The 26,520-nt window shown below is 37.9% G+C and overlaps 1 protein-coding gene across 3 annotated transcripts in view; it reads right to left on the minus strand.

Annotated features, from left to right (window-relative positions):
- The window catches only part of LOC136261842 (helicase POLQ-like), an 85,488-nt gene that overhangs the window by 20,074 nt on the left and 38,894 nt on the right, over nt 1–26,520 (minus strand). For all 3 annotated transcript variants that reach the window (XR_010704033.1, XM_066055921.1, XM_066055920.1), the window contains exons 7-15: nt 23,450–23,521; nt 23,325–23,400; nt 19,459–19,559; nt 19,304–19,411; nt 19,116–19,255; nt 18,819–19,055; nt 12,805–12,949; nt 12,651–12,755; nt 12,403–12,607 (exon numbers count right to left, since the gene is read on the minus strand). Coding sequence is in view for 2 of the 3 variants with exons in the window: in XM_066055921.1 (XP_065911993.1) it covers nt 12,403–12,607; nt 12,651–12,755; nt 12,805–12,949; nt 18,819–19,055; nt 19,116–19,255; nt 19,304–19,411; nt 19,459–19,559; nt 23,325–23,400; nt 23,450–23,521 (1,189 nt within the window). In the remaining variant the exon portion in view is untranslated. The remainder of the gene's footprint in view (nt 1–12,402; nt 12,608–12,650; nt 12,756–12,804; nt 12,950–18,818; nt 19,056–19,115; nt 19,256–19,303; nt 19,412–19,458; nt 19,560–23,324; nt 23,401–23,449; nt 23,522–26,520) is intronic.

Genomic DNA, 26,520 nt, shown 5'->3' on the forward strand with positions numbered 1-26,520 from the left:
TGGGTAGTGTTCACTATAGACCCTGTAACATATGATAACACATTGTAGTAAGTATACACCACATGGGTAGTGTTCACTATAGACCCTGTAACATATGATAACACATTGTAGCAAGTATACACCACATGAGCAGTGTCCACTATTATAGACCCTGTAACATATGATAACACATTGTAGCAAGTATACACCACATGGGTAGTGTTCACTATAGACCCTGTAACATATGATAACACATTGTAGTAAGTATACACCACATGGGTAGTGTCCACTATAGACCCTGTAACATATGATAACACATTGTAGCAAGTATACACCACATGAGCAGTGTCCACTATTATAGACCCTGTAACATATGATAACACATTGTAGCAAGTATACACCACATGGGTAGTGTCCACTATAGACCCTGTAACATATGATAACACATTGTAGTAAGTATACACCACATGGGTAGTGTCCACTATAGACCCTGTAACATATGATAACACATTGTAGCAAGTATACACCACATGGGTAGTGTCCACTATAGACCCTGTAACATAGGATAACACATTGTAGCAAGTATACATCACATGGGTAGTGTCCACTATAGACCCTGTAACATATGATAACACATTGTAGCAAGTATATACCACATGGGTAGTGTCCACTATAGACCCTGTAACATATGATAACACATTGTAGCAAGTATACACCACATGGGTAGTGTTCACTATAGACCCTGTAACATATGATAACACACTAGCAAGTGTACACCACATGGGTAGTGTTCACTATAGACCCTGTAACATATGATAACACATTGTAGCAAGTGTACACCACATGGGTAGTGTCCACTATAGACCCTGTAACATATGATAACACATTGTAGCAAGTATACACCACATGGGTAGTGTTCACTATTATAGATCCTGTAACATATGATAACACACTAGCAAGTGTACACCACATGGGTAGTATATGAAAAATAAAGTACGAGGCGTGCGGCCGAGTACTTTATTTTTCATGTAGCACAAGCAAGCTATGCTTTAAATGATTTATGGAACTTTCTACTCGTGTAGCTTCACCATACACTAGGAATCGTAATTAACATGCATTGCACGAACTATTAGGAGCCTGAACACACACAAACCAGTTTAACAAAGTAACTCACGCGTAGTTCACCATAGTTTGGCATGGTAGACGTTCATCGCGTCTTTTGGCAGGTTTTGCTCGCAACCCACAATCGATTCTATTGTGAGTCACATGGTGAAGTATTTCCGTGATATCTCCAGGACTTGTCCGTTTACATTAACAAACGTAACAGCAACGTTACCTTCTCCCACCCATCATCGAAGCATTTAGGTATGTCTATAAAAGCAATCCAGTGGTAGGTCTCGTATTGGCTGGGGTGATTGATCACTCAGCGCGGCGAGGCTATCAGCCTTCACCGGCGTGGGTGATTAGTCGTACTGGCGCGAGCCCCGTAGGCTATTAGCCTACACCAAGGCACGTGGGCAACTGTGCTTTATTGCACACAAAGAGTGCTTTATTGCACCGCAAAGAGTGCTTTATTGAACGAATAAAGCACTCTTTGCGGTGCAATAAAGCACTCTTTGCGGTCGATGAAGCAGTTGGCTGGCTGAAAGAGTGTACTTTATGAAATTTAAAGTACACTTTTTCCTTTGATCTCACCCACACAAAGTTCTATAACATATGATAACACACTAGCAAGTGTACACCACATGGGTAGTGTTCACTATTATAGACCCTGTAACATATGATAACACACTAGCAAGTGTATACCACATGGGTAGTGTCCACTATTATAGACCCTGTAACATATGATAACACATTGTAGCAAGTGTACACCACGTGGGTAGTGTCCACTATAGACCCTGTAACATATGATAACACATTGTAGCAAGTATACACACCACATGGGTAGTGTTCACTATTATAGACCCTGTAACATATGATAACACACTAGCAAGTGTATACCACATGGGTAGTGTCCACTATTATAGACCCTGTAACATATGATAACACATTGTAGCAAGTGTACACCACGTGGGTAGTGTCCACTATAGACCCTGTAACATATGATAACACATTGTAGCAAGTATACACACCACATGGGTAGTGTTCACTATTATAGACCCTGTAACATATGATAACACACTAGCAAGTGTATACCACATGGGTAGTGTCCACTATTATAGACCCTGTAACATATGATAACACATTGTAGCAAGTGTACACCACGTGGGTAGTGTCCACTATAGACCCTGTAACATATGATAACACATTGTAGCAAGTATACACACCACATGGGTAGTGTTCACTATTATAGACCCTGTAACATATGATAACACACTAGCAAGTGTATACCACATGGGTAGTGTCCACTATTATAGACCCTGTAACATATGATAACACATTGTAGCAAGTGTACACCACGTGGGTAGTGTCCACTATAGACCCTGTAACATATGATAACACATTGTAGCAAGTATACACACCACATGGGTAGTGTTCACTATTATAGACCCTGTAACATATGATAACACACTAGCAAGTGTATACCACATGGGTAGTGTCCACTATTATAGACCCTGTAACATATGATAACACATTGTAGCAAGTGTACACCACGTGGGTAGTGTCCACTATAGACCCTGTAACATATGATAACACATTGTAGCAAGTATACACACCACATGGGTAGTGTTCACTATTATAGACCCTGTAACATATGATAACACACTAGCAAGTGTACACCACATGGGTAGTGTCCACTATTATAGACCCTGTAACACAAGTACACGGGTCATTCCATACCAAATCAACAAAAAAAAATCCGGACCCCTTTCGATTTTCATGAAATTTGGCACAAACATGGACCCTATCAAGAAACTTTCTCACACCAAAATTTAGCTCATTTCATTGGTCTCCCTTTAAGTTATGACCACTCAAAGTTTCTGCTGAAAATTTTATTTTGCTTACACATCTTCAATAAAATGACCATAACTTTGCGTGTGATTGATGTAGAAATTTCTAGTTTAGATTTGTGAAAATCTTTATTAAATTCTCTTTCAGGTGATATATAATATTTTATAATTGCTCAAAGGAAAAGGTCAAACCACAAAAATGTAGCTTTTTCCTTTGATCTTCATTTTCAAAAATATATATTCTTTAATTAAATTTATTTTTGGTTTACATGTTACTCTAATACCCATCATTCACCACTGTGAGTTTAAAGTTGGGACCAATAGTAGATCATGAGTTATAAGTGTTAATGTGTAGCCTTGTAATCACTGCTGTTTGTATGGTATTTTTACAGTGTAATTTCTAATACCAATTGCAAGTAGCCTTATATTGTAATTGGTATGTTAAATATCATTTATGCATTAAAATAGTATTGACAAGGGCTCACTACAGTGAAACCATATTAACAGAGCCACTTTTAAAGCTAAGAAAGTTGGAGCAATAATAAGGCTGCCTAATAAAGGAATCACTGATTATGTTTTTGCTGTAAATTCAGTGTCCTATAAAATAGAGGTGGCCACTATAACAAGGTGGTCTTATTATAGGGGTAGTTATATTTATAAGTGATTTACTGTACAACTAATGATATTCCAATCTATTCTTCAATTTTACTTACTGTATCATAGTAATATTCAGCCACAGATTATGATGATAGTTTCCAATCTTATATGTGTGTATAATGGATGCAAACGACAGTTATTCATACATATGTACATGTAAAGTGGAATTGAAATGCCATGTCTTAGTGATATCCAAAGCTTCTTGGTATTATTACCTAGATTACTGCTTCATATAGTTGCACTAGAGTAGAAATATCCTATTTTAAGTTGGCTCTTATAAAAAGGTGTCCTTTAAGGTAGCCGCTAAGGTATGTTACACTGTATATCACTTTTGAATCATACTTTGAAAGAGCAAGCCTACTACTGACCACTTAAAGGCCAACTTTATATGTTTGTACCTATAAACAATGCCTTTGCTGGAAAAATGTACACTTTTAAAACCACTTACTCGTCAGAAATTTGATGGAATAGAGTGGAAAGTTACCACCTGTATAGAAAGGCCACCACTCCATAAGGACCAATTTTAAATTGTTGCTATACACTTATGCAAATGTATTAAGCAGCTACCTGCACATTAAGGCCCAGAAATTTTGGCCCTAAGGTACCTGACTTTATTAACTCCATACATCAACTGTATCATGATAAAAATAGCAATGTATATAGCTCTTCTATAATTAGAATCATAGAAATGTTCCATAGAAATTACATTGTAGAAAGGTTCACTACAGCAATTGCACACTGATCCATATCTATAGCTTTAAGCGAAATACATTAACAATCAATTAAAGAAAGGGTCAAGGCAATTAACTTCAAAGTTAAATCAGAGCATTATGGTAAAACTTGAGACTGAAAGTGGTGCATATTGCATGACAGTCTCTACAATCATTTACATGTAACTTTGATATGCAATGAAATCTGATGCATTGATATCAGTACACAATTGAATTTTTGAAGGTATAAGTTGAAAAGACTGCTAATACTGCATCAGTCATTCATTACTACTTTTTAGAAAATCTCTAGTAGATTACAATATTAAAACATTCATGCCTGTGTTAAGAACAAAGAATGCAGCTACATAACATCCTGTTTTATTTTAAGTGTTTCAAATTACAGTGGAACTTGTCTTAGTGGCCACCTGTAACGAAAGGCCACCTTTCTATTAAGGGCCAACATTAAATTGTTCTAGTAAGACATTTATACACATCAAACAATATAAACCCAAAAAAATTGGCCCTGACTGGCTTGGACAGTTTTCACTATAGCTACATTTGTGTATCAAAATACGTACTTGCATATCAACAATCAGCATAAAATGCTAACAGTAGCAGTAGCAGTTAGTGAAAATGTCATCAACTTCAATATTTCACTACTGTATAATAGACTTGGCGTCATAATCAGAAACAATATATACAAGCTTGATCAGGGGTAAATTACTTGAATATATGTATTTAAGCTTTTACTGGGTTTTCTTACAAAACATAAACAAATTAACATTACTTACAAAACAACAATGTATTAATGATTGTGACATAGTATTATATAAAGTTACTTGCAATTGGTATTGCATCTTTGCATACTTGAACCATACAAACAGCTGTGATTACAAGGCTACACATTAACACTTATAACTCATGATCTACTATTGGTCCCAACTTTAAACTCACAGTGATGAATGATGGGTATTAGAGCAACATTTAAACCAAAAATAAATCTAATTAAAGAATACATATTTTTGAAAATGAAGATCAAAGGAAAAAGCTACATTTTTGTGGTTTGACCTTTTCCTTATAAACTATTATATATCACCTGAAAGGGAATTTAATAAGGATTTCAAAAATCTAATCCAGAAGGTTCTACGTGAATCACAAGCAAAGTTATGGCCATTTTATTGAAGACATGTAAGCTTCATAAAATTTTCAGCAGAAACTTTGAGCGGTCATAACTTAAAGGGAGACCAATAAAATAAGCCAAATTTTGGTGTAAGAAAGTTTCTTGAAAGGGTCCATGTTTGTGCCAAATTTCACGAAAATCGAAAGGGGTCCGGATTTTTATTTGTTGATTTGGTATGGAATGACCCATACACCACATGGGTAGTGTCCACTATTATAGACCCTGTAACATATGATAACACATTGTAGCAAGTATACACCACATGGGTGGTGTCCACTATAGACCCTGTAACATATGATAACACATTGTAGCAAGTATACACCACATGGGTAGTGTCCACTATAGGCCCTGTAACATATGATAACACATTGTAGCTGAACTCTCTACAGGGTGATCTGTTCGTAGCTGAACTCTCCACAGGGTGATTTGTTTGTAGCTGAACTATCTACACGGTGGTTTGTTTGTAGCTGAACTCTCTACAAGGTGATCCTTCTAGCTGATCTCTCTACAGGATAACTTGTTTGTAGCTGAACTCTCTACAGGGTGATCTGTTCGTAGCTGAACTCTCTACAGGGTGATTTGTTTGCAGCTGAACTCTCTACATGATGGTTTCTTTGTAGCTGAACTCTCTACAAGGTAACTTCTATCTGATCTCTCTACAGGGTGACATGTTTTTAGGTGAACTCTCTACAGGGTGACTTGCTTGTAGCTGAATTATCTATGATTAACTGTTTGTAGCTGAACTCCATACAGAATAACTTGTGATGTAATATAATTCTATAATGGAGTAAGTTATAAACGTAGCTGAATCCTCTATTAGGGTGACTGTTCTATTAGAATATCTCAATCTCGCATTTGCTACACGTAGTTTATTTTCGAATCATAACTCAGTGGTTTGTAATTCGATCCTTCTGTACTACTGCAAGGAATTTCTATGATGATAATTCCAGCTACGTATCGATTTTCAGCTCATTGCTCTAAGCAGTTTGCCTGGTAGGTGTGAAAACTAATAGTTTTTCATTCATAAAAATCGATCACGTAATTGTGACACAGGTTGGGTTTAGTGTCATATCTCCATGGTCTTTATCTCAATTCCTTTCAAACCACAAAAAGGCACTCCTACAATGGTTACTCCATCTACATAGCAATTTTCAACTCATTCCTCCAAGGAGTTTACTCTGTGGGCGTGACCTTATTTTATGCAAATAATCGGTCATAACTCTGTGATTGTTCATGGGATTCCTACCAAAGTTAGAATTGAGATCCGCTTTAATGAGGCCTTTAAGTGTGCCAAATTTCAGCCCGATTGGAGCACGCATTCGTGTTTTATGGTGGATTTTGCGAAGTGTGCGAAATGAAGAAGAAAAAACGAAGAAATTAAAACAAAATTTTGGTCACTCGTATCTCGGAAATGGCTGGAGCGATTTTCTTCAAATTTAGTATGTAGACTCCCCTACCTGGCCAGCACATCTGTAGCAAATTTGGTTCCAATCGGACAAAGGATCACAGAGCTACATAGGTGTGAAAATCGCATTTTCTTCCTGTTAATATACTCACGGTGTGGCACACCGGCTTCTGGGCCACACGACACACTACCGTGTGTCTTGATAACACATTGTAACAAGTATACACCACATGGGTAGTGTCCACTATTATAGATCCTGTAACATAGGATAACACATTGTAGCAAGTATACACCACATGGATGTTCACTATTATAGATCCTGTAACATGTGATAACACACTAACAAGTATACACCACATGGGTAGTGTCCACTATTATAGATCTTGTAACATATGATAACACACTAGCAAATGTACACCACGTGGGTAGTGTCCACTATTATAGATCCTGTAACATATGATAACACACTAGCAAATGTACACCACATGGGTAGTGTCCACTATTATAGACCCTCAAAACATATAACACATTGTAGCAAAACTAGTATTTTTTTTTCAAATTTAAAAATGAAGTAGGGATCTATGCAGTGAAACAAGAGATGAATGATGGTATTACAGCATAGCTCGGTGGGAAAGTCCCTACTTTGGCATTGAGCAAAATTATAGCTAATGTGCAAAGTACATTGAGCTATGTTATTCATCTCTTGTTTCATTGCATAGATCCCTACTTCATTTTTAAATTAACAATTTTAAAAAAATACTAGTTTGTTTAGTTTTTTGTTGTAGCACAGCTAGTTACAGTGTAACTTGTGAGCTAGCTATTAAGTTCCTGTACAGCTTATTAAAGTACGTACTGTGCCAAAATTGGAAGCACATAGACCCGTAGTAGTGTGCATAGCTTACCTTTGATCGTAGTAGCAGTGGCGCTCAGATCTATGACCTGTCTCAGTACGATGGTCCACGTTCTATTCATCCGGGCCGGAAGTTGTTCGAACGAACAGACCCTTTCAGTTTTCTGGGGCTTAGTCTCGACTAACAGGATGAAGTAAAACAATTTCCACTCGAGTACTATCCAATAACTCGCTGATCTCACCGTCCAGCACTGAGTGGCTGAGTCAGTGTGTTCAGAGGAACAAGCCGTCGAGTATCAGTCCATCTATTAAGTAACAAATCTCTTCATCGATTGCAGTCCAGGCATTGGCAAAAGTCAAAGTGACAACTCAGCAGCCTTAATGTTTCACATGCAACACTTGAAATTATAAGTGCCCCGCTCTTTCAGCAACATAAGCACCTTCTGAAATAATTTTTTGGTGTCTACAGAAAAGTGTTGATACGGAAAATTAATGCCTTGGCATGGTTTCGATGCTTGAAAAAGAAGACAACCAACCTGATTGAAGATAAAAGGAAAGACAAGGCACACAGGGCGTACACTCGTTGGAACCCCAAAAGGCACATCCCACCGGTGAGTTTTGTTGTTATGGCATAAAATGGTGAACGTGCGCTACTTCGTTTGGGCTCTAGGCTTGCAACTGTGTTCAGTGAGTGAGACAAAATTTCAAGTTTTGGAGATTTTTTTTAAAATTCTATATCTGGTCACCGGTAAGTGTTTTCTTGTTTTTAATGCTGTATTTCATGTTAGATGGACTAATATCATTCCGTAAAGGTGATTTTCGTGGCATAAGATGTCTCTAGGATGATTTTTAAATGTGGCATTTTAGGCGGCAAGTGTCATTTTCGGGGAATCCTAGTACTACCGTACTGTTTGATATACACCACATGGGTAATGTTCACTATTATAGACCCTGTAACATATGATAACACATTGTACTGCTCATGTGGTGTATGTACACTTGCTACATATGTTACCGGGTCTATAGTGGATGCTACCCATGTGGTGTACACTTGCTACAATGTGTTATCATATGTTACAGGGTCTAGAGTGGATGCTACCCATGTGGTGTATACTTGCTACAATGTGTTATCATATGTTACAGGGTCTATAGTGAACATTACCCATGTGGTGTACACTTGCTACAATGTGTTATCATATGTTACAGGGTCTATAGTGGACACTACTCATGTGGTGTATAGGCAGGAGTCTATTATGATTTAATCTTCCAATTATTCTTTCTGGCAATTCTTTTTAAATTTACCTATTATTCCCAAAATTATTCCCAGAATTTGTGCAAAAACTAACGTATTAGTTATAGTTGTACATAAGTGACTGCTATATTAGAATTATGGTCTCGAAGTTGACTGCTCTATTAGAGTATAGGTGACTGCTCTATTAGAATATCTCGATCTTTTTAACCATTTTTATGCTTGCATTGTTTCAGTGTTGTATCCAAAAGATTTTTGCATTACACTACAAGAAAAACTTAAAATTTTGCACTAATTATTCCTAGAACTCATCTGATTATTCTGGAATATTCCCCAATTCTTTCCACTACCTGTTATTCCCGAAATTATTTCGGAACAATAGACGCGTCCCTAGTGGTGTATACTTGCTACAGTGTGTTATCATGTTACAGGGTCTATAATAGTGAACATTGCCCATGTGGTGTACATTTGCTAGTGTGTTATCATATGTTACAGGATCTATAATAGTGAACACTACCCATGTGGTGTATACTTGCTACAGTGTGTTATCATGTTACAGGGTCTATAATAGTGAACATTGCCCATGTGGTGTACATTTGCTAGTGTGTTATCACATGTTACAGGATCTATAATAGTGGACACTAACCATGTAGTATATGTAGGGCTGAGCAATGGTATCGATAGTGTGATATATCGCGATAGTAAATCACTATCGATATCGCAATAGTAGGGATATCACTATCGTGATAGTTATGATAACCTCAGATCTGTATTAAAATGGTATTAACAACCCTTCTATACTGTTTTACAGTTGGTATTACCAGCTTTCTTACAAAGGAGTGGCCTGTAAATGCTTTACCAAAAAGTCCATATTCATCGGCCGCCCACACAGTTAATTAACAAATGTCCTGTACATGCAAAATAACTTTCTATAAGACTACAAATCATAGCTATACAACTAAGACTTTGTTAAGAGCAAAGTGTTTCATAAACTATCGGGATAGTATTCACTATCGCGATATTTAATGAGTAACTATCGTGATAGTAAAATTTTTACTATTGCTCAGCACTAAGTATATGCATGCAGTTTGCTAGTGTATACTTTTACAGATCCTGTAACATACACTGGAGTGAGTATACAGACTTTACTAAGGGTCACCACTATGCAAAATCATTAATATTTAATTGCTGTATAAAAGTTTCCAAGTTTTAATCAGCATTTTTATACAATTATTCATCTATTTTAAAAATCAGTTTTAGAATTATCATGTGCATTACTAATTGTGTAGGGACACATCAGGTGGAACTTGAGCATGCTGCCTAACAGGAACCCAGAAATTTTTATAGAAGATACAAGTCTTACTTCCAAAAACCAGGTGCCATACAGCTAGCTAACTCATTTCCAACTATGTATAACTATTAGTGCTGGGCGATATAGATTTTTCTTATGTCATATGTCATGGCAAAATTTATTCACGATATGAATATATGTCACGATATATACCAAATTTTATTTTGAATGTTTATTTTCCTTTTTTTTCAGGTAGTTTTCAAGTATGTACTACTACACTGTACACAAAACACAGGAATAAGATAATTTATTAGCTAATACATCATATGCACTTATACAGCTAGTTAAATGAAAATAATATTAAAAGAAATGTTGATTTGCATACTGGCAAGTTACAAATGTTGATTTGTATACTGGCAAGTTACAATACTTAGCTAGTCTTCTGGTTCACCTATAACTTAATCTGTGATACCTTCATCATCTTGATCTATTATAATATTTAAATTAGAGATTATCGGTTTACAATAACTACATGTGCAAAGCACATGCAAGCTAGGATGGTCTGCCTTATGCAGAGAATTTAAAAAAAAAAAGAAGATATTTTCAAATGGAATCTGGAGGCTTGCATACACAGTCTCTTTCTTTTTAAATAGCTTAGACCAAGCAATGTAATTAGAGCAATGTTATATATTCTACTGACTGTTCTATTAGAGTATCGCACTGACTGCTCTATTAGAGTATTTCTATCTTTTTACAAATTCAAGTAGCTGAAAGTTAATCACAGTGGCTCTTTGAACTACTACTCTTCTCACTGGTCTACTGCTTCCTACATGTCCCACCGCTGCACACAGATCTAACAAGATAGTTCCTTCAAAATAAGCAACACTATGCCACACCCTTGACGCGGGCGAGACGAGGGTGCAGTAGGAGTAATTGCAAAACTGGAGATGCCATCTTACGAGCTCACGTTGTACTGCTTATATCACGTGAGCTATATCGCGATATAATTTTTAGCTATTGTATCACGATATATAAAATTATGTTGTGATATGTCGTATGTCGGCTATATCGCCCAGCACTAATAACTATGTAGCTATAATACATCAATTTACTAAGTTAATGTAATTTCGGACTTTGTAATTCATGAAATTTTCATAATTCTTCAATTACATTGCTATACATTGTTAAGGAAGCATTTGTTAACTGCTTTTAACAACATGTTATGCACCTAAACTGTTCTATAGTTTGGCTATAGCATTTTTTCTCACAAATTCTCTCAACAAAGCCTCAAAGCTGTTCTTCATTTTCAGTCGCATACATAGAGGTCAACTCGAAGGGATAGGCTATTCCTGGCAGTCTACGAGGCCTGTACCATTGTTTTTCAGTTGTTAAACGCCTGTAAAACTTAAAGTAATTCACAAAGTCTTAGGATAGTTGCCACACCCAAATTTCAGACCGCCGAAAAGAAACCACCTCAGAGTAAAATTCACATGTGCAGAACAGACTTCAGTTTGCTTTTACTTCTTACATGCAAGCTGCTTTTACCATTTAACGATTTTGCTTACGTGGGTACGTACGGACATAGGTAGGTAGGTAGGTAGGTAGGTAGGTAGGTAGGTAGGTAGGTAGGTAGGTAGGTAGGTAGGTAGGTAGGTAGGTAGGTAGGTAGGTAGGTAGGTAGGTAGGTAGGTAGGTAGGTAGGTAGGTAGGTACGTAGGTAGGTAGGTAGGTAGGTCGGTGGGTAGGTAGGTAGGTAGGTAGGTAGGTAGGTGGGTAGGTAGGTAGGTAGGTAGGTAGGTAGGTAGGTAGGTAGGTAGGTAGGTAGGTAGGTGGGTGGGTGGGTGGGTAGGTAGGTAGGTAGGTAGGTAGGTAGGTAGGTACACAAACACACACGCACACACACACTTTTATGAAAGCAATTTCAGTAAACCAGGCATGCACCCATGGCCATGCAGTCTTCGGCAGGTTGTAGGCACGCACCTTGTTTAATAACTGTATTATAATAGAGCAGTCAAAGACACAAAGCAGGAACCAAAAAAAGCCACAGATTACTAAGATCTCAGAAATTCCAAATGTTCATAGATTTATAATTGTGTTGGATACAGGTGAATGGGGACCCCTCATACTTACCCTTGTAAGTTGCTCTACCCAGAGGGGTAATCTCATATATCACTGTGTTATCATCTGGTGACTTCTTCTTGCCAATAATAAGTTCCAGTTTGTGCAAATGGTCCAACACTCGCCTGGTCTGATCAAATAAACTAGAAGAGCCTTGCTGAATACAGCATAGCGTTTTACTAATGAAACATTTCAATTCATTGCTAGTAGTAACCAACTACAAATGAGATAATACTTAAAACATCACTGATTGCTATTACCTTCAATCCTATCAGTGTTAAAACCAATGAGTGCATAGCTTGATAGTCATTTAATTGTAAATTACTATCACACCTGTTGTATGGGCCTTTAAGAATTTCCAAAACCTGAACAATAACAGATAACGCTGTTACAAGGCATGTACCAGTGAGATACCTTTTCACTGTCCTTTTGTGGTAGAATAAGAATACTGTCACCACTCTTATCACCGAATCCAGCTCTTCCAGCTCGACCAGTCATTTGCTTGTATTGGCTGAAAGTCATCAGTTGATTACCAATATAAGGAGAACGTAGGATAACCCTAAAGGCATACATTTGTGCTTCAAAAACAATCTTAAGAGATGTCTACCACGGCCCTTGTAAGAGTAGATTTCTCACATAGCCAGGTGCTGTATACAATGTGTATAATTGAGGGGAAATGGCCAGGCTACACTGTCTAGTTTGGGAAACAGAAATTTTAAGTTGCTATTTACATGCAGAAATTTAAGCAGTTGATCTGGCCAAAACATCATATGAGCCTTTTTGGTATATTAATCTATATAGTAGAGCAGCATAGGGTGAATTGTGCACTTGGTGATAAAAGCATGAAATTTTCCACATACTTAGTACACCCTTATAACATGAAATTTGAGATGTGGAGCCATCGCAGATTTTACCTTTACAGCTTGTTTTATGTCTGACCTTTGTCTATACATCACCCATGCAACACTCAATTTGTTCAAATCAGGTTTCAAATTGAATATCTTTATCCAAGAAACAAGTTGATACTTGTTGATAGCTTATTCCATAGAGGTGTACCGATATGGGTTTTTGGTATATCCGATATTGATGCCACCAAAAGAAGCCGATAACCGATAGTTGATCCGATGTTTGCATTACAGTTTTAAGTAAACAAAAGTGTACATTCACCTACCCTACAACAACATGTGCATGTATTCATTGCTATACTCTGCCTTTTGTTGGTACACAGCTTGGGTTAGACAATTAGGCATCCACAAACATTTTAATATATACTCTCATGAAGCCTTAAACAGATACTTCTGCATAATCCACATTTTAATGGCTTGTGAGAAAGCTGGTTCCTTGGTTATCCTGTGACTCTTACAAAGGTACTATATAACTGCTTTGTTTGTAAAGACTATAATAAGCTTTCCAGCAAGAAACACTAGAATTATGTATATTTATATGGCTTCTCATAGCATAGCGCTAGTTGTACAGTGAACAATAAGCCACTGGCACTAAACATAACGTAGAAAACCAATGCATAATCCGTTTATGCACAAACTATTGCTACTGTATAAATATCGGTAGTGATATTGGTCCTTCTACTGTTCTGTGCCAATACCGATATTGCCATATCGGTGGCCGATATTTTAGCCAAACCGATAATCGATACACCTCTATTATTCCATTTTCAAAGTTACAGCTATTTATATGAGCCACAAACACATATAAATTTGAGCCCACTCAATTAATTACATTTTTATTTGTTATCTACATTCTTTGGTTTGTAATTCAATATTTTATAATAATTTAGCTAACCATTTAGGTATTGCAGGGAACAAGTGCAACCAGAGAGTGGAAAAAAAATCCAGGGGTAAAGCATAGGGGGTATGTACCCTCCTCTTTTGAGGTAATTCAACAAAGGTCATTATTGTTCTGTCATCAATTTTTAACCCAAAATCTGGGGTTGTTTATGGCTATAAATTTGTTTCTATAATAGAATTGCTTCTAAAATCTCTAGCTGTTATTGTGAAGACTACATGCAACTTTTAATCGAGATTGCTGTAAAGCTCTGAAAAATACTTGTTTGAGGTGGTAAAACTTATTATTAGCAAAATGAAATACCGGTACATTTTCTCCCAATGTCTTTTTCTTAAATCTTAAATGCAGGGCCAGGATACAAGATATAGGAGTTTGGGATCATAATTCCTCCCTATAGTCAGTTCACAAATTTGCATGCTCTAAATGTGCACATCACTTCAGATACCACACTCTTCATTGCATTCCTTTAAGAATGGAAAGGCCTTACAGCAACCTTGACGGAATGTAGCATGTGGCTTTTACTTTTTATACATCAGATACTATGATAGATTTTGGGGTCAAACTGACGCTAGTGCAATAATCATGCACGTTTGTTGAATTACCTCAAAAGAGGAGGGTACATACCCCCTATGCCTTACACTGGATTTCTTTCCACTCTCTGGTTGCAATTGTTCCCTGCAATACCTAAATAGCTAGCTGAATAAATGAATTACAAACCAAAGAATGTAGATAATGAATGTGATCTAATTAATTGTGTGGGCAGTTAAATTTACATGATTTTGTAGCTCATATCCCTTAAACACGCATGAAACTTTTACGGAATTAGTCCTGAATGCGCACGGAACATTTATGGAATGCGTGTTTACACAAAGCAAACTTATATGGTGAGGTAAGACAGCCTTTCCTAAATCTATTAGCCTAAAACCATATATCAATAGAAAACTTATTCATTGGTCTACTTGAGGAAAGGCTAAATAACCACTGTAACAACAATGGCTTACTTGTTATAAAGCGAAGAAGATCGATGTCTCGCTTTATTGCAACGCCAGATTCTTCGCTTCAATCGTAGTTTTGATTGTGGGTTTAATCACGTGAGCTATATATGGCCTGATTCGCCATTGAATGGCCATTCAAATAGTACTTGTTTGAAGCAAATCGGACGAACTGTCAAGGAGTTATGGATCATTTTCTAAAGGTATGTAATATATTTTTTGTGGTTAGTTGTTGAAAATTATTTTCACGGCGATTTTTGGTCTTATGCTTTGGTCGTAGGGTAAACCCCTAGGTATCATTTTAATGCTTATTACATCACGAGTAGAATGGCACAAGTTACAAAGCCATATGGTAAACACTTCAAAAGTTACAGCGCTTTGTTTACAACAATGCGTAAAAGCCTATATATAGGCTTATGTGCGTTTAAGGGTTAATCATATATATGGCCATAACTTTGGAATGGAATAAACTATGAACTTGCAACAAGTACCAACTTGTTTCTTGGATAAAGATCTTCAATTTGAAACCTGATTAGAACAAATTGATGGGTGATGTATAGACAAAGGTCACTATTTTTATTATTATTATTAGTGCTTTACAGTGACCAGCACTGAAGGTCTGACAGCAACATGTGCTGCAGCCTTAGGATTACCTAACCTACAAGGACTTAGACCTAGTGACTTGACTTACTGACTTGACTTACTGACTGACAGAAAAGGGGCCAAAGTAAGGAAAAGATCCCTCCAACCCCAGGATTCGAACTGCAGGTCACCCAATGTCTAGTCGGGGCCACACTCAGTCTTCCTCCAGGAGGGATGGATTTTCTTCCTTAAACCTAAAGTATTTATTATTAGTGCTTTACAGTGACCAGCACTGAAGGTCTGACAGCAACATGTGCTGCAGCCTTAGGATTACTTAACCTACGAGGACTTAGACCTAGTGACTTGACTTACTGACTGACAGAAAAGGGGCCAAAGTAAGGAAAAAAATCCCTCCAACCCCAGGATTCGAACTGCAGGTCACCCAATGTCTAGTCGGGGCCACACTTTTAAACATAAAACAAGCTGTAAAGGACACCAAAGGTGAAATCTGTGTAGTTCCACCTCTCAAATTTCATGTCATGAGGTGTGCTAACTATAGGAAAATTACATGCTTTTATCACAAAGTGCACAACTCACTGAGTATGCTGCTCTACTAATATACCAAGCTGTGTTAAGTGACTTCTTTTTTCACAGCTTGGTTTTTGCAGCTGCAAGTCTCAAAGCTGGTTTACAGCCAGTTTTGAAACTTGCTCTTTTACTTGTTTCTACAGGATTCAGAGAAAAACTGAAGATGATTTCCATTGCATAATTGTACATGTATATATCACTTCAACTATTTTATTATGTACCACACTGACAACCATTTCATTCTGAATGCACTATTAGGGTGACTGCATCATCATACACCATCCAATATGCCATAATATATTCGTGACCAGTAACACCTTAACTTAGTGTCCCCCATCAAATCTAGCATCAGAAAAAAAACCAGGTAGAACTAACACTCAAAAATACCCTAAAAGCAATTTTGGTATGCTTGCCTGCCTGACCAGTCACAAGGCCAGTATGCAGTACACAACCATCATTTCATACAACTATCATTTCATACAACCATCATTTCATACAACTATCATTTCATACAACCATCATTTCATACAACTATCATTTCATACAACCATCATTTCATACAACTATCATTTCATACAACCATCATTTCATACAACTATCATTTCATACAACCATCATTTCATACAACTATCATTTCATACAACTATCATTTCATACAACCATCATTTCATACAACCATCATTTCATACAACTATCATTTCATACAACTATCATTTCATGCAACCATCATTTCACACAACAATTACAAACTCACTCATAGCATGTGCCTTTTGGGGTTGCAACGAATATCTACTTTGGTCATGATGGTTCAGGTCTTATTGTAGCGAAACTGATTGTTGTAGCAAAACTGATTGTTGTAAGGGAACCCCATATGCCACACACACTTGAAACTTGGAAGGGAACCATTTGGTGGATGCTCTAGTTGAAGAATCCAGAGGTAATTATACATTTACGTCAAACTATATCCTAAAAGACCTTTGGCAACACACACAAACATGCTTCAAACTATTTTATGGACTGTGCCATCCATACCACTAACTAGGGACCCACCTATTATGCTCAAAATTTTACCTATTATGTTATGCTGCACTGCTCAAATTTTTTACCTATTATGCTTAAATTATGCTCAAATTATGCTCAAGCTTTATGCCTCATTTCCCATGTTTTGCTAATAAATTTGCAGTTATGGGCACATAATAAGTGGCTGAAGCACATCTTTGCTCTTCAAAACTGTATGTGACAGAAAAGATTGATATACTCTAATAGAACAGTCAGCTGCCTGGTTGCTTATTGACTGTTCTATTAGAGTATATTGATCTTTTTCTGTGATATGTAGTTTGACTATCAAGGATTTGTAGTATGGCTGAAATATTCTTCCTATTATGCTAGCATTTTGCTCAATGCTTTCAAGCACCTATTATGCTCATAATTACGCCAGCATAATCGGCGGGTCCCTACTACTAACACTTTAATGTGGTTTCCTTATGACAATTATGACAGCATGAATTGGAGCTGTAGTTCAAAAGTAATTCAATTTCTAAAACCTACTGCTCTTTGAAAATAACTTTCCACAATTAAATGTACTTGCCTTCGTGAAATTCAATAATTCTACAGGTTTAGCTACAGTATTGGTAATTTGCAATGGTTAGCAGTATCATTAAAAAGTGTGAGAAAAACAGAAATTTTGAGTCAGGATTATAGCTATGAAATACGAATTTGTACCTGCAGCTATATTAGTGAACATTTAATTCATATACTCGCAGTCTGCTGATAGTGTACGAAGTAGGTCCACTAGCAGATGCAGAATGCATGACCTACCTCTTCTGTATAACAGGTGGAGCATATAGCTGAAATGCAGGGCTCTCATTTGGTTGCTTATAGATTTTTATAAGACCATTGCTATATACAACTAGTATGTTTGATTCTAGAGTTATGATGGATGATTGCCATACAAATATATAGTAAAAAAATACTGCTGTACAAGTGCCACTCGGTTTTTACAATGTGTCTGGGACCATTGATGCAGTTGGCATTGGTTCAATAATCTTAAATCATGTTACAAAAAGTAAACAAATAACTCGACATGTGAGTAGGGATCGTAGAAACAAAAAAAACAATGAAACAGGTTAGGGTTAGCATTATACAGTATTGATTATGAAAAAGTTGATTTTTAGTCACACCTACAGGGTACTGCTTGATGGAATTAGTGTTGTTTTAATTTACTAGAACTGAACATGACTCCACTATTTACTGGATTTGCAATTGGTACTGAAAATCACCTTTGCACTACCTTTGAGTGTGTCAAAAGTGAGTCAGCATGAACAAACAATGTGTTTGTATGTTATTAATCTTTTTTTAAATTCTTTCGTTTGGCTTGATCATCAACAAATACTTTAGGCCAAAGTAATGTGGAAGGAAGATGGATTCCACTAAGTGAAGTAATTGCTGATCCCTGATACACACCTTTTAGCAGGCAGGTTTACACCAGCAGCCAGTGTTGATGTACAAGTAATGACACATAATGTTCCATCATGATAAGCTGCTTCAATGAGTTTTCTTTCATCAGAAGTCAGTCCAGAATTGTGATAAGCAATACCAAATGGAACAGTCTCCCTGAGTACTGAACATAACCCAGATGCCTCAAGTTTTAGTGTCTCTAGCAGCAGCAACTTCGCATCCTTATGGTGGTCCAGCAAAGTCCTTAAGTATATATGTAAATTAGAAAAACAAAACAGTCTAAATTGTGCATTGCCTATTTACCTTGGCAACAACTTGGTCAGTAGAAGTGCCATGTTTTGACAATTCTTTTTTGTTGGACAAAATATGAGACAAGATGAATCAGGAATAACCTCCAATACTAAAGTGGCTAGTTGGTCTATATCTATCTTATCCATGTTTGACTATACTATGTGATAAGACTATACAGGATAATACTAAAGGTAAACTACCTTATGTTGTACTGTTCTGTTTGACTTTAGTTGAACTCTATCCATAGAACATGAGTTATCAATTGTATACAATGTTCTACCAACTTTGACATACTCATACAATTCAACCTGTTAGTACACATTATAAAGAGAAACTGTGAAGTCACATAACTCACTGGCCTGAAATCATTACAGTACACTTCAGCATTAAGGAAGGAGGCTAAATCACTGATGTTACTAAGTGTTGCACTCATACCAATTATCTGTGTAAAGTCTGCTGTATAGTATATAGTAGTAGTAGTAGTAGTAGTAGTAGTAGTAGTAGTAGTAGTAGTAGTAGTAGTAGTAGTAGTAGTAGTAGTAGTAGTAGTAGTAGTAGTAGTAGTAGTAATAGTAGGTAGCAGTAATAAAAATTGGCTGGGCTGCTTCACGTAATACACTACAACACTACATTGCATTACACACACGCACACGTACGCGCGCACACACACACCACACGCACACACCACATACACACACGCACGCTACATACACACTACACACACACGCTACACACACGCACGCACACACACACACACACACACACACACTTGAAAGCTTCCCACAGCATCAAGTACTATGATAGGCTGAGACCTCTGATGAATTCTGGGCTAGTGACAAGCTGTACACTTCACAAAATTAACAATGTGTGGTGCAGAGACACAGCTAGGGTAGGGCATGGGTGGAAATTTGCCTTACCATTGTTAGTTGCCCAACCATCACCAACAGCTTTGCCCAAATGCTAGCCTATTTCTATGCAAGACTTGAAGTAATACACAAACAACATATTTAGTCACTACCACAGCATTTAACCTGTACAACAAGGCTTGAACAAGTTCTTTGACAATGTAAATGTGATCAAAGGGGAAATCCCTAGGAAATACCCATGTCCCCTCCTAAGGTACACGTGAGATGCATTTGAATTTCAACCAAGTTGCCATGACAAGTGAGAAACACCATGTAGTTGGATTGTACTGAGAACTGATGTGGATGGTGTTCAGTAAACAGCTTGCTGAGTCTGAACCGGAAAAGGTGTGAAGGTAAGTGTGCTGAAAAGTGCAAAATGCCAAAAATGCAATGAAGCCAGGCACGTTCTACATTCAAGTTTTTGTATGAACATTAACTTGTATAGAGTGCGTGTGGTACTGTCAATACTTTACTAAGACGCCTGTAAGTTGTCTAGTCAAGTTAGCTATCACACATTAATTCCCCCAAGATTTAAACATATCGCTCTAGCACTATAAACTACAATTGCTAGCCATGACAATGCACATAGAACCCTTTGTCAAATAAAAGCCAGTTATTATAAGCCAGGGCACTAAACATAGACTTACTGGGTCAACAGTGTTTATGATCATCATTGGATTGCATCCATGTAGGATACCTGCAAGATGTGCAAGTGTATAATAACACAGCTGTAGCTGGTCATTTATTGTTTGCATGCAGCATCATTTGTTTAACAGCTAGCTTTAGATCTTGTGTGCATTCACTTTATATGATCTTTTTTGATACTGTATGGAGGAAAACTTTGGTGCCATTAAAAATTTGGCGAATTTGGCGAATGACCATGAAATTGCCAAATTTTCCCCCATCCAAATATTTTGCTGGTGAAGAAAATAGAAAACCAAGCCTCAAACTAATCAATTTTCTACTCGACCAAGGGCTACTTGGCCAGGCATCATGCTAGAGCCAACCTGCCTCGACTACCTCACTAGGTAGCTAGCTACTGTAGCTACACGTGGTATCCTCAAACCTCACCTCGAAACGGGTGTGACAATTAAGTAGCAAGTCCTACCATATTAAGTACAATATTCACTATTCCAGAGGGTGTAGATCTACTGTCTATATAGCATTACCTTTTAGTTAATAGCTGACTCCAGGCACCGAAGAGGCATGGCACTCCCAGTTCTCGCTTCAGACACAGCAATTAGTAATCTAATTAATTAAATAGGGCATGTGCTTTACTAACAATTTGCCAAATTTTATTTCACCAACAGTGATATTTTGCTTGATTCGCCAAATTTTTCCTCCTCCAAAGTTCCCTCCATACGATAATGCTTCTCATTAATGGGAGCATGTTTCATGCATATACAGGGCATCATGTATGTCCATCCATCAGATATTTTCTGGCTACGTCCCTGGTCTGGTGAGATCTCCTGAAACATCTTTCACAAACACAAAGTATATTCCTTTCGTGGGATAGTCTGCTGGCAGCACAAGCAGGATTCTGCTGTCACATTAGTTGGCAGTTACCATATTGGCTACAACTACCTGATAATGACCAGTGCTTACAAACTTGTACTGTCTCAACCGGTTCAATTATCTGATGTACTTGTGGCTTGAAATATCTTCACTACTGGACAGAACTCTGCACAAGTGTTTCCGTCCCTGCACTGTGCCACAGCTATCGAAACCATCTATCCCGACCTTGATTCTTGACACACCACATAACAATCCTCAACACCAATTGCATATAAGCTAATAGAGTATCTAACTCAATACAGAGCCTCTACAAATGAATCAAAGGGATTCTCCCTGTAATTTGTATATACTCTATAGGTTCAATCATCACATTTCTTTGTTCTGCCAGTGTGTACACATTAACATGTGAGATGGACTCTCTCTGCTCTCTCTCCAAACAAATGTTGCTTTGGTAGTGGTCCTTTCGCGGTTGCCAAAAAAACTTCTAAATCCTATAGCCATAATTCAGCTTAGCATTGGCTGTGTTCATTGGGCCCTGTTTATGCTGCTAAAGAATAGATTCTATCGTATACTTGGTCTCAACATGCAATAAGCTTTGCGTAAACTGACGCCAAAAGTATTTTTGCATGCTCTTACAATCAGTTCTATAGCATCGTAATTCAAGATCTGATGGCCATACAAATCAGCATGTAGATAGAGAAAGAGCTGGTCTACAATGTGGCGTTATTTGCTTCAGCATGGTTCTTCATAACTGAATTTTAAAAATATTCTTCAAACCGGAAATTGTCAGGTAACCGCCACCTTAAAGCTGTATTGATTTCTATCCTGCTATATGGCATAGAGATGTGGACTTTGAAGGCTCTTGATATGAGAACTCAAGATTGATCACTTTCTATTTTGGGTGTGTCACAACAAAAATGGCAGAATCACATTACTTTTCTAGACAATCTGATCTTTATTGGTTGATTGTTGATTTTGTCTTAAAACAATAGCTACAGAAAGGGAGGTTGTAGGCAGAGGGAGGGATGGTTTGGACAAACCCCCATTTTCAGTAGCAGAAATTGAAACTTGAAATCGTACCAAACTACTTGTACACAGTGGCGACTTGTACACCCCCCCACACACACACTACACAAATACACACACGCACATACATACATACACACACACGCATGCACGCACGCACACACATACATACAGACATATATACATACATAGGCAGACACACACACACACTACACAGTATTTGATTTACGATTTAAACTCTACGCAGTTACTATACACACACACACTACACACACACACACTACACACACACACACTACACACACACAAAGGCAAACTTCTCTCTGTGAGACCTGGACAGTCCTCCTGCGGGTTACTAGCCCTGCCCCAGGAGGATTTGCCTGCACAAGGGTAGGCTTTGCTTTTAGGCTTTGGTCATGGAACTCAAAGTTCCACAATGACCCCAATACTGCTAAATGAGACAAAGCATTTACTTCTCCAGTAAACACCAGGTACCCATTGCTGGGTGGCTGGATGACACCAGGCCACCAGGCCCCCAATATACAGCTGGGTAGACTGGAGCAATGTGAGTAAAGTTTCTTGCTCAAGAAAACAAATTGGCATAACCTGGCATTGAACCTGGAACCTTTTGATTATCAGGCCAATGCTCTAGCCACTTGGTTGTGCTGCCTCACGCAATACACACACACACACACACACACACACACACACACACACACACACACTACACACACACACTACACACACACACTACACATACATAACTACAAATTACCATTGCAGTATAATAGTTTTGATAAACATAGTTCAAGAGTTGCTCCTCTCATACCTCCCTCACCAAGCATGTGCAGCTGTACACACTGACCATATAAGGAAGTAACTTAAACAACACTATCTTACCTCATCAGCCACCACTAGTCCAACTGATTTTATTCGGTCAACTTCTGCAAGACTGTTCACCAAAGAGTTTGCCTTTGTGAAACACAAGTTTTATTACAACTGCAACAGCTAAATGCTTGTTATATGTTAACCTGGTCCATAGGTTACTGTATATCAATGTTAGGGCTGCGCAATAATGGTAAAACCTATATCTACAACAACGATTTTAACTCAATAAGTATAGGTTAGGAACCTAGACCGAGGCTCTTTGTGGTTTTAGAAACCGAGCGAAGCGAGGTTTCTAAAACACGAAGAGCCGAGGGCGTGGTTCCTAACCAACTTAGAACATGGCTCGGTTTATTAACATTGCAAAATGTATTTAAAACCTTGTGACGGTGATCTGCGTACGATTGTGGGTGTGATAAACGTTTGAAATCATAGTTATTTTCAAAATGGCGAGACAGTTGAAGTTCAAGCCGTTTAAACCTATGAAGCCTCCTCCAGGTTGGAAATGCCCTAAACGATTTAAACTCGGGTTGGGAGAACCTTGGGAAAGTGAACCTGAATCTAGCAGCGATGGTGAAACTGATGTTGAGGTGCGAACCAAGGTGCAAACTGTTGTGAGCCAGCAGAATGCAAGTAAGCATTCTGTTGCATGGTTATAAACTGTGAAAGTTTAACTGCACAGGTGTTGAAGTCAAGAAGACTTCGATAATTCACTCACAAGTGGCTAAGGAACTGTTTCCTGACCGCGTAGCCGACGACCTCCTTCTGCTTGCATCACAGCAGTTTGAGCGAGAGTTGAACAACTGTTCGTCTGTAGAATTTACTAAGGAAGAATTTCCCAATCAAGTTACTGATGACATTCTTCTTCTTGCTCAAAGGTAAACAATCTCCGCTGCGTCACCTGACTGATGGTGGACCTCAACCAACATTGTTTGAGGAAGGTAGTAAAAATGAAGCTGTTGGTGAGACTAGTGGAGTGGTTAATAGAGGTAGTGTACGATATGGGTCACCAAAAACATCCAAGGAAGTTGAGGAAGCAAGGAAACGTGGAATACCAGTCAAAACACAAGACCAGAACAAGTGGGTGGGGAATATATGGCGTGAGTGGGTTCAATATCGTTTGCAGTGTTCATGTGTTGAGCCTGAGGAAAAGGAGCACAAGCTACTTGAGGATTTCTGTAAAATGTCAAAACAAGCTATGAATTTTTGGTTAGGGAAGTTCATACTTGAAGTGAGGCGAAAAGATGGTAGGCCATACTCACCTGATACTCTTTATCAGATATGCTGTGCACTATTACGTTTGTTAAGAGAAGTAGATAGAGCCGATGTAAATATACTAGCCGATCCTATGTTTTGTCAATTTCGTGCTACTTTAGATGCACGTATGAAAGAATTGAAATCTACTGGCAATTATCAAGTGAAAAAAGCTGAAATACTTACTGAGGAGCATGAAGATACTTTGTGGTTACTTGGAGATAAACATCCACAACAGCTACTACGCACATTAATATATTATATAGGTTTTTACTTTGCATTACGAAGTGGTGTGGAGCATAGAAGATTGAGGTATTATCCCTCACAGATCCAGCTACTAATGGACGGGCTTATGTATTGTACACAGAAGACGTGTCTAAAGCAAATCAAGGAGGTCTTGTACACCGCAGGCGGGAGCAAAAGCAAGTGGTTCAGTATGCCAATGATGTTAATCCAGAACGTTGTTTAGTCAGGCTCTACAAGTTATACATGTCAAAGTGTCCAGAAGATCGTCCAGATGAAGCACTTTATCTAAAGCCACTTACTAAACCAACTGAACAATGTTGGTATCACAAAATACCTATTGGGCATAATTCATTACAGCAAACCGTTTGCAGATTGTGTGTAGCAGCAGGTATCGAGGGAAATTTTACCAACCACTCACTTCGTGCTACAAATGCAACCAGATTGTTTGAAGCCAAAGTAGATGAGCAACTTATTATGCAAAGGACGGGGCACTCATCTAATGCTGAGGGCTTATAAGCGGGTTGGTGAGAAATTGCGGACTGTAACATCAGATGTGCTAAATGGTACTGTTACTACCACTAAGGATCAAGATTTGAAAGTATCACCAGATGAAAAGCATGACAAGCCAGACAAGAGTGAAAATCAAGAGAACATGGCTTCAGGGATTAACCTTGTTGGTGCAACTAATTGTACCATTAACATTAACTATCATCACTGATGTGTCATGTATGAATGGGCACATTTGTCTACAGTGATTCTTGTACCATTTGTAGCATTTTTAACATTTTCACTAGAACCCACAATCACATCTAACACACCATGACCTAGGTTTTAAATACAAATTGAATACCCTTGCATAGAGAGTTTTATCAATTGTCTGCAGGTTTCTAATAAAGTTAGTTAGAGACCTCCTACCAGGTTTCTTAGTGATATTAGAAACCTCATTAAATATCAAAGATCAAAGCATACTATGCATGCCATGTTCTAAAATCACTTTGTACATTCTAAGGAATAACTGTACCAAGTTTTGAGCTTTGGTCCGGTAAATCACAATATTGCCTAAAATTTGACATAAGAGACTGGACTATATATATTTGGGTAAATTTATCCCTTCACCACTACAAATATTACTAGAAAAGAACGTGGAATGGCACTGGCAAGCCAAACAGACAAATAGTTTTACATCTTTGAAGGAACTGATCACCAAAAGCTCCTGTACTCAAGTACTTCAACCCTAGTAAGGCTACCAAATTATCTGTTGATGCTAGCTACCTAGCTAGCTCTAAAGGATTAGGAGCAGTCCTATTACCCCATTGCCTATGCATCCAGAGCACTCACCACATACCAGCAACACTACGCCCACATCAAAAAGGAAATGCCTGCTGTGGCGTTTTTAGGTGCACCAGGTTCCACGAATACATTTTTGTTATGCATACCATTGAAGTGGAGACTGACCACAAACCTTTGGAAGCCATATTCAAGAAGCTACTCCATCAAGCACCAGCTAGATTCCAAAAGATGACCATGTCTATACAAAAGTATTCTATCAAGCTTGTATACCACCCTGGAAAACAGCTACTGATTGC

Source organism: Dysidea avara, chromosome 7 (genome assembly GCF_963678975.1).
Source record: "Dysidea avara chromosome 7, odDysAvar1.4, whole genome shotgun sequence".
Classification (NCBI taxonomy): domain Eukaryota; kingdom Metazoa; phylum Porifera; class Demospongiae; order Dictyoceratida; family Dysideidae; genus Dysidea; species Dysidea avara.